Consider the following 14,527-nt stretch of genomic DNA (forward strand, 5'->3'; position numbering starts at 1 on the left):
GAAGGTGGGATGATGCACGGTATCAAACACAGACCAAAAGGATAGGATGTTTTCTTCTGTTTGTTATCCAACTTCCTCAACAGCAGAAATTCAGGTTATACTTTGAAACATGATAGTACCGAGCCTGTACAGTATGTACAGTAAGTCAAACCGCTGAGAGGCAGTGCTCCACATAAAAAGTTATGTAAAAAAAGGGGGGGGGGCAGAAGGGGTTACAGTTACATAATCAATCCTAAAGAAACCAGGTCACTAAACCAATGACACTGAGCCTCTTACAGCAGCCATCTGCCACAGCGACGCAGAGTCAGAGAAAGGACAACAAACCCTGTCACAGCTCAGCTCGTCAAAGTCAAGAGCATATGAGCACCCGACATATGTCAGGATGTGTCTTCCTTAGCTTTGCAGTGCCAAGGCTTCACCGTCTACACAAGCTGCAAGTTGCAGGAAAATGAAAAAGGAAAATGTCGACTGCCACTATCGGCCAATATTGAAAATATCATGAAATATCGTTTTTTCTGCCACTGCCGGTGCAGGGGGAGATGACCTTGTGCTTCATACAACAATTGCTAGATCAGTTTGTCCGCTGTCTGGAATCATTTCCAAGGAGAGAGCCAGGCATTTTTCATGAATACTTCAGCATTGACGATAACATTCTTAACTTATGTAAGATTTAAAACATCTTTTGTTTTTTAAAAGCAACAACAATTAGAAAAACAGATCCAAGTTGATACTAATAACGGGCCTTTCATCTCTATCGGAAAGCTGAGATGCATTTTATTTCTTGAATGATGTCTGAGCAACGTCTTAGCATGTATAGTATATGTGTTAATACCAAAATATCATCCTTCACACTTGTCTCATTTGCTTGACTGTCGCCACCAATACAGGCTGCTGTGGGCTGAACCCTGCCAAATCATCACTGTCCTCTCTACCTGCACACTCCCACACACATATTCACAGACTGCCACGTGGTAGATATTCTTCAGCATGGTAAAGGATCGGCTCCTACGAAAGCGGTAGTAACAACTAAGTAGTGTCACATTTTGTCATTTTTGTTTTTTTCAATTTAGGGTATAATTTGTTTATGAGCCGACGTACACCAAAACTCGATTCCTCGTCCTCAGTGTAGGAAAGGAAGTCATACGTAAGCCGGCTGTGAAAGTACACACTACGTGCTTTGCACACGCACACATGACTTACAGCCTCGACTGTGTCAACAAGTGTCACATCAAACCAAAAAGAGTGAACGTAGGGAGAGTGTGTGGGTGCTTGAAGGCCTGGAGTCTGTGTCCACAGACGCCAGCCAGCAACCCGTCGCAGCTGCCACATCTGTCCTGACAGCAACACATGTGCCCAAACTGGAAACCCCCCGGGACAAACCTGCCAGTTACAATCACAACCCTGACTTGAATACAATGACGTCCATGTCACAAATGCTGAAAGTACCCAAAGAAATATACCTCTGTTTGCTGCAGTGGAACCACAAATGCTGGGGTTTACAGAAAATACATAAATTGCAGCTTTCACTTTCACTGCAACTGCCTTACTATGACCAAACTACACTCTTTTTAAAATTTCATTAACAAAGTAGCCTGGTGGCATAAAAACTGCAAACCGGAAATACTGTGAAACACGTTTGAACATTTGGGAAGGACCTGGGAGGCAGGAAGGAGAAAGGAAGGAATGAAGCACGACTTACTCTAAACAACACGGGGCTTGCGCAATAGACCACACACACGCACACACACCAACCCCTCTCCCCGCACACACACAAGTCCAGGTGAACTTCAGAGTAGAAGCCCAACGGTATACACAGGTTCTTACATAAGTCTGACAGTCGATGTCAGTGACATTTAGCAATGGAAGGGTGGTGGGGCGTGTGCACTCCCTAGCAGTGTGTACTTATAGTCACTGGACGAAATCTTAGGGATACCTGCAGATGTATTACACTTTTGTCTTTACACTGATGGTCATGATCCATGCTAACATGGCATAGATGTATTGGCATGTTGGGCTCTATTATTGTGGCGCAGTGAAGGTGGTGCAGGCGGGGTGGTAATTTCATCCAAAGCACCGCTGTGTGTATTCGCTACGTCAGGGGGCCATTTTAATACTTTTGAAATTTTGTATATCTATTGAAAGACAAACTATTGTACATCATCATAACACTTTTTCCCCCCCATTGTTGCTGTCTGTTGTGTTTGTTGTTGTTTTTTTTTGTTACCTTAATTTCTAGAATGTACCGTGGGTCTGAAGAAAACAAGCTGCTGGCCCAAATTTCTTTCATTCATTCACTCATTCATTCATTTTCTACCGCTTTTCCTCACGAGGGTCGTGGGGTTTGCTGGAGCCTATCCCAGCTGTCTTCGGGTGAGAGGCAGGGTACACCCTGGACTGGTGGCCAGCCAATCACAGGGCACATATAGACAAACAACCATTCACACTCACATTCATACCTATGGACAATTTGAAGTCGCCAATGAACTGTTTAAAAAATATATTTACATTTATAGTTACGCATTCACAAAAAGTGCATATACACGTGCTGAATGAAGGTTACGTTTACCTCCATTGCAGACCTGATTGTTGCCAAAGACAGGATGTGACAGCGAGATAGATAGAGACACACTTCCTGTTTGGCCATTAATGATTTCTTGAATTCAATGGTGTTTCTCACCTCAAGTTTGTGGTTTATTTTAGCATTTGTTTTAGCAACACTTATATGATGGCAGCGTTTCCCCCAGTTTAATTGTTTTTGTGTGCATTTGGTTATATTTGCCTGTTGGCCACGGTACTAATAGAAACACCTATCAGTTTGTTGTTCTGCAGCAAAAACACAGATATTGGATGTAATTAGGTTGTGGATGCAATAGACCAACTTAAAAGTGGCTGTTCGTGTGCAGAAAATGTAGAATAGTTAACTAATGAATGGTGTCACATATTAACGGGACCACATATGGAGGACCAAAACTGCCAAAATAATACATAAATAAATAAATAAATAAAAGTGAAAATAAAAACAAAAATGAAAAAAAAATCAAAAAATTAAATACAAAAAATAAATATAAATGGAAATAAAAACAAAAATAAAAAATATATACATAAATAAATAAATAAAAGCAAAAATAAATACAAAAATAATAAACAAGATTCAAAAATTAAAAATAAATACAAAAACAAATGTAGAAATAAATATATAAATAGAATTACATATCAATAAATAAATAAAAGCACTCTGCTCTCATATGTATTTATTTCATGCTGCAGACAATGTCAGCTTGAAATGCAGAAGGAAAAACTATTCAAATGAGGGGGCGGTCCTAAGTGTGTCTTGGGTTGAACTGTTAGCCTATTGGTTGATCGACATTACATGTGAGTGCGAAAATCGACTAGGTATGCCGGCAAACAGCCACAGCAAGAGGAAGTCACCACACCACTCACAATGGCGGTAAATATGGCTGCAATCTCCAGGGATCTCCGTTTGCTAGCAGATATTTCGGATAATGCTTCCCCGGATTACCTGCTTTTCCGGGTGGAAGCCTTATTGGAGCAGTTAATTCACACAAATGAAACAACAGACTCAGAGGTTGACCTTGTAGTTTACAGGACCTTGTGTGAAGTTGTGGAGTACCTAAACATTCAAATCGCAAGTTCTGGTGACAGTGGACAAGTTTGTCGTCCATCGCTGGAGCTGTCCATGCAAGCCGCGGAGACTTACTTGTAACCAATAGGCGAACAGTTCAACCCAAGACACACTTAGGACCGCCCCCTCATTTGAATAGTTTTTCCTTCTGCATTTCAAGCTGACATTGTCTGCTGCATGAAATAAATACATATGAGAGCAGAGTGCTTTTATTTATTTATTGATATGTAATTCTATTTATATATTTATTTTTGTATTTATTTCTACATTTATTTTTGTATTTATTTTTAATTTTTGAATCTTGTTTTTTATTTTTGTATTTATTTTTGCTTTTATTTATTTATGTATATATTTTTTTTGTTTTGTTTTTATTTCCATTTATATTAATTTTTTTGTATTTAATTTTTGATATTTTTTTTCATTTATGTTTTTATTTCCACTTTTATTTATTTATTTATTTATTTATTATTTTGGCAGTTTTGGTCCTCCATACCACATACGTGCATGACAAAAACGTTTCCACATAACTGCTTTTTCATGTCAGAGATAGTTCAAATGCAGACAGACAGGATACAACACATGACAGGTGTGTGTGTGTCTGTGTGGGAATCAACTCTTTGCAGCCCGTTTATAGACACAGGTGCACACACACACACAGCATGGGTAAATAGCTGCTGCACGCTTTTATCCTCCACAATTACAGCTGAAGGTCACACAGCAGCAGAGAGACTGAGTTCCAGGGAAGGGAGGGGGAAAAAAAGAAAGCGGCGTTCTTATGTAACCTCAGCCCAGAGTTGGCAGGGGCCCAGGAATCGTGCAGTTTGCAGGCGGGAGAAACTAGGACACAGCCTCAATGACTGCCACTGTCGTCACAGTTCCGCACAACTCATTAATACACGCATATAGTACGCACAAACACACCCACAGCCACAGTGTCCCCTATCGGCAGCTACAGGAAATGCCGGGGAAACACCCCACACATGACCAGACCATAAAAATGAATGAAAAGAAGCAAGGAGAAGAACAGGAAAGCAATGACTTTGTTTCAATTTCCATTTCCATAGTTTTGCAACAACAACAAAGTCTTAAAAACCACCCTAATGCAGGTAGGCCATTTAAAATTTAAAACGTGTATTATTTTAGATGTATTTTATTTTCTATATATCTATTTAGTAATTTATTTATGTTTTTAATTCTAATGCAGGTCATTTATATTACGTTTAATATATTTAACTGTTTAATAATTTTAGATTTTATTTTCCATTTGTCCATTTTTTGTTCTTTTTTAAAATGTTTTCTAATACAGAAATGTAAACTTTAAAATGGGTTTTATTTATGTATTTATTTTTCAATGCAGTGATTTATATGTTTAATACATGTATTTCATCATTTTATGTATTTTATCTATATTTTATATATTATATTTTATCTATCTATTTAATTAATTATTTTATGTGTATTTATTATTATTATGTATTTACTTTATGTTATTTAAAAATGTTTAAACACTTTTTGCAACTGCATAATCCAGTGGTCACCAACCTTTTTGAGCCCGAGATCTCTGATCTCAGCCATGAACCTGCGCAAGATCTTCCAGGTCAGGCTTGTGGTGTCGGCTCTGTGAGCAAACTCCAACTCTTTTTGGCTCGTTGGCTCAGTGTCATCCTGATCAGCAGTGTTTTTTGGTGGTGCACATCTATGGAGTTTTCTCTCCTTGTCGCTCACCCTGGTGTACGTTTGTGCGCTCATTGTATCTCCGGACAGGTTTTGGGGACTTGGACCCTGGAGCTTGTGGGTGGTGTGCCTGGAGAGCGGCAAGGTGTTCAAGCGTGTTCAGTGATCAAAATGTGTGCCTGTTGGTCACTCTCTGGGATATCTACAGTATTGCTCGACCACAGCTGACATTCGTAGCCTCTGTTCTCTCCTTGTCTCTCTCATTAGCATTTAAAAGATGTTACAAGTCTTTTCTGTGCTGGGACTAACTACAGTAAGTGGCCTGTACGTTTGATACGTAGTGGCACCTACGAGAACCAGGGGAAAAACAAGAACGGGAAAAGAACAAATAACCTTTGGCATATCCATCTCATCATCAAAGGCCCTGAGCTGAAAAAAAAGCAGAAGGTTAGAGGGGTTAGATAACAGTCCAGGAAACAGGAGGAATCAGAGTCAACAAGCCAGCATGCGTGACGTGTTAGTTAAGTGAGTCATATGGACATGCTCCTCCAATTCAGAGCCTCATAAAAGAGCATTTGTCAATGCATAATATGTTCGCTGATTCGATTTTTTTGTTTGAGTGCCAGGATGATGCAGAGCATTCCGAGAAAGTCGCAATGTTGGACACGAATTAAAGGATTAAAATTCATTCATTCATTCATTTTCTACCGCCATATACATTTTTTTAAACATTGAATGCAATAAAATGTGTGCATTTTTATGTAAGACCAACAGTTTTAGATAATGGGCTCTAATTACGTAGACCAGGCACACTACCCCACGCCAATGGGGTGTGGCCAGCACACTTTCGTGAGCAGCGCAGTGTCTAATAATAAATCAAATACTTGTTGCCATTAATACAACTTCTGCTGCTGCATAGTTTTGCACCATACTCAGTATATTTCATTCTTTTGGCCATCTTTGCCAGAAGGCTTGGTTCTGCAGCTTTAGCTAGGTGACTATTTGACTAAAGGAGAAAAGTTTATATTTACATGTTGACATCTCAATGACCGAGGTAGACTACCGCATTACCCAGTAATAATCGAGTTTTGGTGTTTGATCTACGTATCTATCTATCTATCTATCTATCTATCTATATACATAGATATATATATATAGATATATTTGATATATATATAGATATATGACAGACATGACATTATTGGCGAGCACTGTGGCAATAATAATAATAATGTGCCTATAAAAGAGCTGCAGCAACAATTTTGCCTTTGCAGATAGAATGATACTAGTGCTTAGCGAATATTGGCAGGGTCAAAGAATACTTTTTTACTTGCGCTGAAATACCCAAGAAAGCGTCCTACCTTCTCTCCATAACCACGGTCCTTTGTCATCATCTCTCTAAGTGTTTGCAGAACTTTGATGCACAATCTCTCTTCATTTTCCTCCAGCAGCTGCTTGGTGTGCTTGATCAGCCTGCAAGAGTACAAGTATAAATAAGCCAGCATGCCATGTGTACCCTAATTAAAATGCAGTAGATGCAGCATTTGCACGTCTTACTTGCATATGAAGCCTCCGCTCTCACATTTCTTACGTGAGTCTGTGTTTTCCGGGAAGAGCAACTCAGGCCTATGCAGCACGTCCACAAGCACGGACAATTCCGCCTGGACCAAAGGACGCAGGCGGTCTTCCAGTGCTGACACAATGTCCTGCGTCCCACACCAACACAGTTAGCGTCAACACTGTTAACACATACAAAGTATCCCGTACCTGCAGGCGTTCAATGATGTTCCTGTAGTCGCGTGATGCCGTCACCACCGAGTCCCTGCGTGCGGCGTTGCGAGCGGAAAGTCTCCAGCTCATTGCTGTCTTCTGCACAATGTTGTTGGATTTCACAAACAAGTTGTTCACCTGATTGTCCAGGTCGACAGGAATGGCGATGGCCCTCCCTTTGGCTAGCAGGAACACAAAGATACACATAAGCAATCCGAAAGACGCCTTAAGTCAAGATTTTTCTTGATGTTTTGGAGCTTACCAACATCTGATAGGACTTTGATACAGTTCTCCACAGAGCCTTTCTGGACAGGAAACAACCAGTTGCAGTGGTAGACCCTGAACACCGCCTGCAACAGCTGCACAAAGACCGGCTGTCTGGTCTAAGAGAAGAAACTGCATGGTGAGACCATTCCATTTATTACATCACAAGTCACTTCTTTAATAGACAGTTAAGTTGTTCACTACCCAACATAAAAACATCTACTGCACCAACATCTAACTTGCTGTGACCGGGCCATGTCACCAGCATGCTTGCTTCGTGTTGCTTTGACAACCCAATAACAATCATTGACCACTCTCCCAAGTGCAGACCATCAACGGTGATGCCCAGAAAAACCCCCATTGGCACACACATTCAGCAACACTGCTACACAAAAAAAGAAATACCTGGAAAATCTTCCCCAATAGAGAAGCCTGTGGCAGACCATATGAGCAGGGAAGAAATAAATCATGCACAGAAAAAATGGAAAACATCAAGATCTAAAATAGGTTAATACAGTAGAATCTTGGTTAGCATAGCATGTTTTTAGGATTATGTCATGCAATGTATGTAAAATTCTAATTATTGTTTATACAATTCTTTTTGTGTTAATATTTCTGTGTGAGCGTCTGCATGTCGGGGAAAGATTAACAGGATTTACATTCTTGGGGAACAATTGCTTTGGTTTTTGTCCAACTTTTTAGAACAAATGAATTCAAAAGACAAAACTAAATGCACCCAAATGTGCCAAATGATTCGTTTATCATTAAAAATTGCAATAAACGGTATAGGAAATGTAATCGTCCTCTGGCACTTCTGGCTTTGAATTTAAGCTGAATCACTCACTGTTTAAAAAAATATATTAATAAATCATTGCTGTTTCATGGTTGACTACGGCATATTATTGCAAAAAAATGTAATGAATTAGTGAATTAAGCATTTTCAAGGATAAAAATGGCTAAACAAAGTAAAATACTAGAGCAATGAAAAGACACATTCAAAAGATGAGAAAATGAAAATGCTATCCATAATTATGAAAATATTTCAATATTCAATATACATCTACAGAACTAGGACGGCTACTTAATGATGCAACAAAATGGCAGGGAAGCTATTATACTATATTATATATTCACAGGTAACATATTCATCAAAATACCTTGCCTTGTCGGACCTTATGGAATCAACAATTAAAGGATTATACATATATATATATATATATATATATATATATATATATATATATATATATATATACAGTAAAGTCTCGTTATATGGATATCGGTTAAAACGAATTACTACTTATTACAATACTATTTTCATTTCCCGGCAAATTTCTAGTCTTTTATGATATAATTAGCTCCGTTAGTACGATACACGGTTATTATGATAATCCGGTTACTACGATGCCCTTTTCATCTCCCGCCAGCCAATTTGGTCTGCTTATATCGATACAAAAGCAGCTTAAATCAATCTTTGCTTAAGGATTTCAATACCAAAAAAGAACACGGCGAACGGCTGCTTCCAGCCAACTTTATTTTTCACACTTCCACCACCAGAGCGCAGCACACACAGCGGAAAACACCCGTCCCTCGCGCCTACCCCTCCGGGTGGCAACACCTTCCCTATCGATAGTTCCGGGGTGAATTATGTCCCGGTAACCGGTAATCACTACAGCATAAGTTTATTTTTATTTACTGTAGTACAAAATGTATTGTAGTATAAAAGCATGCTGCATACGCAATCCATGAACTCAAGGAGAAAATTACATGCCATATCAAAGATCCGCCCACTTTTAATGCAGTTCGGCGCAGGATCGGATATATGGATAGTCCGGTTATATCGGTATTTTTTCCACCTCCCGAGAATATCGATATAACGAGACTTTACTGTATATATATATATATACAGTGAAGAAAATAAGTATTTGAACACCCTGCTATTTTGCTATTTCTCCCACTTAGAAATCATGGAGGGGTCTGAAATTTTCATCGTAGGTGCATGTCCACTGTGAGAGAGATAAACTAAAAAGAAAAATCCAGAAATCACAATGCATGATTTTTTAACAATTTATTTGTGTGATACAGCTGCTAATAAGTATTTGAACACCTGAGAAAATGAATGTTAATATTTGGTACAGTAGCCTTTGTTTGCTATTACAGAGGTCAAACGTTTCCTGTAGTTTTTCACCAGGTTTGCACACACTGCAGGAGGGATCTTGGCCCACTCCTCCACACAGATCTTCTCTAGATCAGTCAGGTTTCTGGGCTGTCGCTGAGAAACACGGAGTTTGAGCTCCCTCCAAAGATTTTCGATTGGGTTCAGGTCTGGAGACTGGCTGGGCCATGCTAGAACCTTGATATGCTTCTTACGGAGCCACTCCTTGGTTTTCCTGGCTGTGTGCTTCGGGTCGTTGTCGTGTTGGAAGACCCAGCCACGACCCATCTTCAATGCTCTGACAGAGGGAAGGAGGTTGTTCCCCAAAATCTCACAATACACGGCCCCAGTCATCCTCTCTTTAATGCAGTGCACTCGTCCTGTCCCATGTGCAGAAAAACACCCCCAAAGCATGATGCTACCACCCCCATGCTTCACAGTAGGGATGGTGTTCTTCGGATTGTACTCTTCATTCTTCTTCCTCCAAACACGCTTATTGGAATTATGACCAAAAAGTTCTATTTTGGTCTCATCTGACCATAAAACTTTCTCCCATGACTCCTCTGTATCATCCAAATGGTCATATGCAAACTTAAGACGGGCCTTGACATGTGCTGGTTTAAGCAGGGGAACCTTTCGTGCCATGCATGATTTCACATCATGACGTCTTAGTGTATTACCTACAGTAACCTTGGAAACGGTGGTCCCAGCTCTTTTCAGGTCATTGACCAAGTCCTGTCGTGTAGTTCTGGGCTGATTCCTCACCTTTCTTAGAATCATTGAGACCCCACGAGGTGATATCTTGCATGGGGCTCCACTCCGATTGAGATTGACCGTCATGTTTAGCTTCTTCCATTTTCTAATGATAGCTCCAACAGTGGACCTTTTTTCACCAAGCTGCTTGGTAATTGCTCCGTAGCCCTTTCCAGCCTTGTGGAGGTGTACAATTTTGTCTCTGGTGTCTTTGGACAGCTCTTTGGTCTTCGCCATGTTACAAGTTAAAGTCTTACTGATTGTATGGGGTGGACAGGTGTCTTTATGCAGCTAACGACCTCAAACAGGTGCATCTGATTCAGGATGATACATGGAGTGCAGGTGGACTTCTAATGGGCAGACTAACAGGTCTTTCAGGGTCAGAATTCTAGATGATACACAGGTGTTCAAATACTTATTTGCAGCTGTATCACACAAATAAATTGTTAAAAAATCATGCATTGTGATTTCTGGATTTTTCTTTTTAGTTTATCTCTCTCACAGTGGACATGCACCTACGATGAAAATTTCAGACCCCTCCATGATTTCTAAGTGGGAGAAATAGCAAAATAGCAGGGTGTTCAAATACTTATTTTCTTCACTGTATATATATATATATATATATATATATATATATATATATATATATATATATATATATATATATATATTACATTTACATTTGCATGATAGCCAAAATCCTCATAGGGCCCGACATCACTATCACCTAAGGTCACATCAGACTGGATTGTAATTACATAAGGGGAGCTAACAGGTGACATCATCTCGCCATACTTACATTCTTTCTGACGGCTGCCTACAGCACCACACAGACATTAATAGACGGGGGGTTACATAACGGTTATTAAGGCAGAGAAAGCCATAAATCTTATGCTCGTCAACCATCTCATGTTAAATACCCTTCTTGGAAAAAACATTGGCCCCTTTTCTCTGCACCTCGAAATTGAGCTTAACGTTGACACATGAGAGTACAGGAGTAAATCGTAAATCGTAATGTGACAAACACGTCAAGCAAGATGAGTTGGGGTCGGCACAGGACGGCAAGGACTATAAGTGATGTTTCTTTGCATGATTTCTTTGAGTTTTGTGTTGCAACTAACAATGGCAAATGATAAGAATAGGCCTGGCCCCGATACACTAATATCAGTAAAAAGGAGATAAAAAAGCCAACATTTGACAGACAAGTATCGTCCAGCAAAATTTGTTATCGTGAGATAAGGCCATTGTCCCTTTGACAGTGATGCAAAGTTACTCAATGATGACTCTTTATTACTCAATGTATTAAGTGACATGAAAGGAGGAGTGGGAATCGGTCCTACACCACTGCACCTATACCTCTACAACGATAAATTAAATCAATAAGTTTCTGACGATATCAATACAAAGACAGCATCTTTATCTTTTGTTTTCATTTAAACATCTAAATCCTCGCACAATGTATGCAATGTACAATAATGTACTATAATTAGCCAGTGAAAAAAACAATACAAAGCATATGATAAAGCTGACGTATCATTATTGGTGAAGCTTTTTTTTATTTTATACAGAGCATCTGGAAAGTATTCACAGCGCTTCACCTTTAGCACGTTTTAATGTCACAACTTTATTCCAAAACGGATGAAATTATGTTTTTATTTTTAAAATGTAATCCATTTTGGAATAAGGCTGTGACATAAACGAATGTTGAAACAATGAAGCGTGTGAATACTTTGCACAATATTTACTATATTTTATTTTCTTAACATTGGAAATGTTTTCATTTAATTTAGTATGTTTTTATAATGGGTATGAATGTGACTCTGGTGTGAATGGTTGTTTGTTTATATGTGTCCTGTGATTGGCTGGCGACCAGTCCAGGGTGTACCCCGCCTCTCGCCCAAAGACAGATCAGACACCCCCGCAGCCCTTGTGAGGATAAGCGGCAGAAAATGAATGCATGAATGCTTTATACTGTACTTGCATATAAACTATTATATTATTTATCAATTATTCATGACATTTATATGTCATGTCATTATTTGATTTGTTTCGCCACAGAAATGCTGAAAATTGTATTGGTTAAAGTTTATTAATTTTTTTTAAATACTTTATAATTTGTATATAAATGCTTGTCAACTATTATTTAATATTGTTGATCTATAATTATATTATATATGATATATATGATAAATATATTATATTTGTACTTTGTATTATATATTGTACTTTTTATAGTTCCGGGGAAATTATTATTAGTAATATTAATTAATTAATTCATTAGTCATTAATATTAATTCTTTATCATATTTATATGCATATGTATCTCTTTCACATTTTTTACCCTTCAAAATGCCGAAACTGCTGAACTTTGGCCACCCCTAGCATCAGCCATTTACCTACCGTCACACATTTCGATTACAAGATCCTCATATTTAAACACAAGATGGAAAAAAACATCAGTAATTGCTGATAGTCTTTCTCTGCTTCTTCGTACTCCTTTTCAAACATGTTGGATCGTGCAAATGTAAACCTGTGAAACCTGTAAACCTGTTTCTCAATGTTTTTCAAAGTGCTCTGGCCTTGGACATCATGAACTGCAAGGTGCAGGTGTACCTGATGTTCCATCTGGTAAATCTATATACAGTACATGTGATTCATGTTGCAGCTGTTTGTGTGGTATTGATTTCGCACCTGCAAGCTGGTGCTCTGGTCAGAAAAAGGCGAGCTGAAAAAAGTGTTCACGATGCTCATCACCGTCTCCGTCACATAGCGCTCCAGGATGGTGTCGGCATGCTTGCGATCGCTCGTATTGTTGCAGACCTGCAAGCGTATAAATATGCACACACAGTATCAAAAAAAGATAATTTGATTGAACTTTATCAGATGTTGCTTACTCTGCAAATATCAACCAGGAAGTTCTCAAAGAGCTTCCACATGTGATTGGAGGTGTAGATCTCCTTCATTTCCACCTCAGTGTCCACATAGCAGTGGTTTAGGAAGTTGATATAGGCAATCTTCACCTAGAGGAGGTTGATTCATGCAGAAATTGGACATTTTAAAATTCCATGATGAACAAAGTAGCAGCAAGTTGGCAGATTTTTCTCATTTACACTTAACATAGATATAAATGCAACACTTTTGGTTTGCTCCAATGAATCGTTTTTATTTTTCATCCATTATTGGACAGGTGTGCATTAGGCTGGCCACAACGTAAAATTCCTGAAAAATTGCATGAATTCATATTGTGCACGGGTGTGGTGTGGTCTGTTTATTTGATTCAGACCGTTACATGAAGGATCATCACACGGTTGCATTTGCATGATGGAACATGTTTGAAAAAGAGTAGGAAGAAGCAGACCACAACATCAGCAATTACTGATCAGAAGGTGCAGAGTTTATATTTAATCTCACCAACTACCCATGTATATTATTAATAATTCATTCACACCATAACTGTTACTTGTTGACACTTACAATATTTCACTTTTTGATATTTGTCATTTACATAGTTTTCCACTCCTATATGAAAGGGGAAAAAATGGTATTTAAAAAAAATGAAGAAGCAAATAGGAGTTAAAATGACATTAACCTTGTGCGGTATTAAAGGGGACTTATTGTGCTTTTTCCACATTTCGGAACTATAAATGTCGTTAGAATGTTGTATTGTGATGTTAAACCATGACAAAGTTTCAGACAATGAGGTTTGCGCATTTGGAAGTGAGCCCTGAAAGAAGTTTGGTTTGGCTCAAAACGCTTGGTTTCAAAAGGCGTGGTAAAACGGACCCTTTGTGATGTTACAGAAGAGCGAACTTCCTTATATGGGCTTTGCTGCAAGCCCGATAAGCTCCCTGCCTTCCCCCAAGCTAACCCCACCCTCACCAAGCTTAAAATTCTGATCAGGAGCCAAAGGAACCAAAGACACAAATTCAGATGTACAGGCTTCTCAGAGGTTACTCGACATGTTTTATTATACCGTGCCAAAATTACTATGAATCTCTTTCAAATGTACCTGGAAGAAAATAATGGCTCCCTTTTCAAGTTTTACTGGACAAATCACTAACAAAAAAAAAGTAAAAATACTCGAATATGAATTTCTCTTGGAGATGAATAAAGCCTCCAATGTCGGTGAATTTAATAGACCAGAGAAAAACAAAACGGGGACAATTTCATAACACAGGACAGCCAGGACACGAGGTGAAAACAAGACATGTTCAGGGAAAGCACAACGTATGGTAACCCAAGCGCGAAACTAAAAGATTTTACAGTAA

The 14,527-nt window shown here is 38.8% G+C and overlaps 1 protein-coding gene across 5 annotated transcripts in view; it reads right to left on the minus strand.

Moving 5' to 3' along the window:
• LOC131106077 (inositol 1,4,5-trisphosphate-gated calcium channel ITPR1) overlaps positions 1-14,527 on the minus strand; it is a 111,322-nt gene that overhangs the window by 54,343 nt on the left and 42,452 nt on the right. For 2 of the 5 annotated variants that reach the window (XM_078798359.1, XM_058054805.2), the window contains 9 exons: positions 13,154-13,279; positions 12,951-13,079; positions 11,059-11,076; positions 7,757-7,783; positions 7,350-7,470; positions 7,085-7,269; positions 6,875-7,023; positions 6,679-6,790; positions 5,711-5,746 (listed from right to left, as the gene is read on the minus strand). In XM_078798359.1, coding sequence (XP_078654485.1) covers positions 5,711-5,746; positions 6,679-6,790; positions 6,875-7,023; positions 7,085-7,269; positions 7,350-7,470; positions 7,757-7,783; positions 11,059-11,076; positions 12,951-13,079; positions 13,154-13,279 — 903 coding nt within the window. The remainder of the gene's footprint in view (positions 1-5,710; positions 5,747-6,678; positions 6,791-6,874; positions 7,024-7,084; positions 7,270-7,349; positions 7,471-7,756; positions 7,784-11,058; positions 11,077-12,950; positions 13,080-13,153; positions 13,280-14,527) is intronic. The other 3 variants (XM_058054810.2, XM_058054808.2, XM_058054811.2) reach the window with 3 other exon arrangements.

Source organism: Doryrhamphus excisus, linkage group LG18 (assembly GCF_037039965.1).
Source record: "Doryrhamphus excisus strain RoL-2023G ecotype Guam linkage group LG18, RoL_Dexc_Guam_v1.1, whole genome shotgun sequence".
NCBI classification, from domain to species: Eukaryota; Metazoa; Chordata; class Actinopteri; order Syngnathiformes; family Syngnathidae; genus Doryrhamphus; species Doryrhamphus excisus.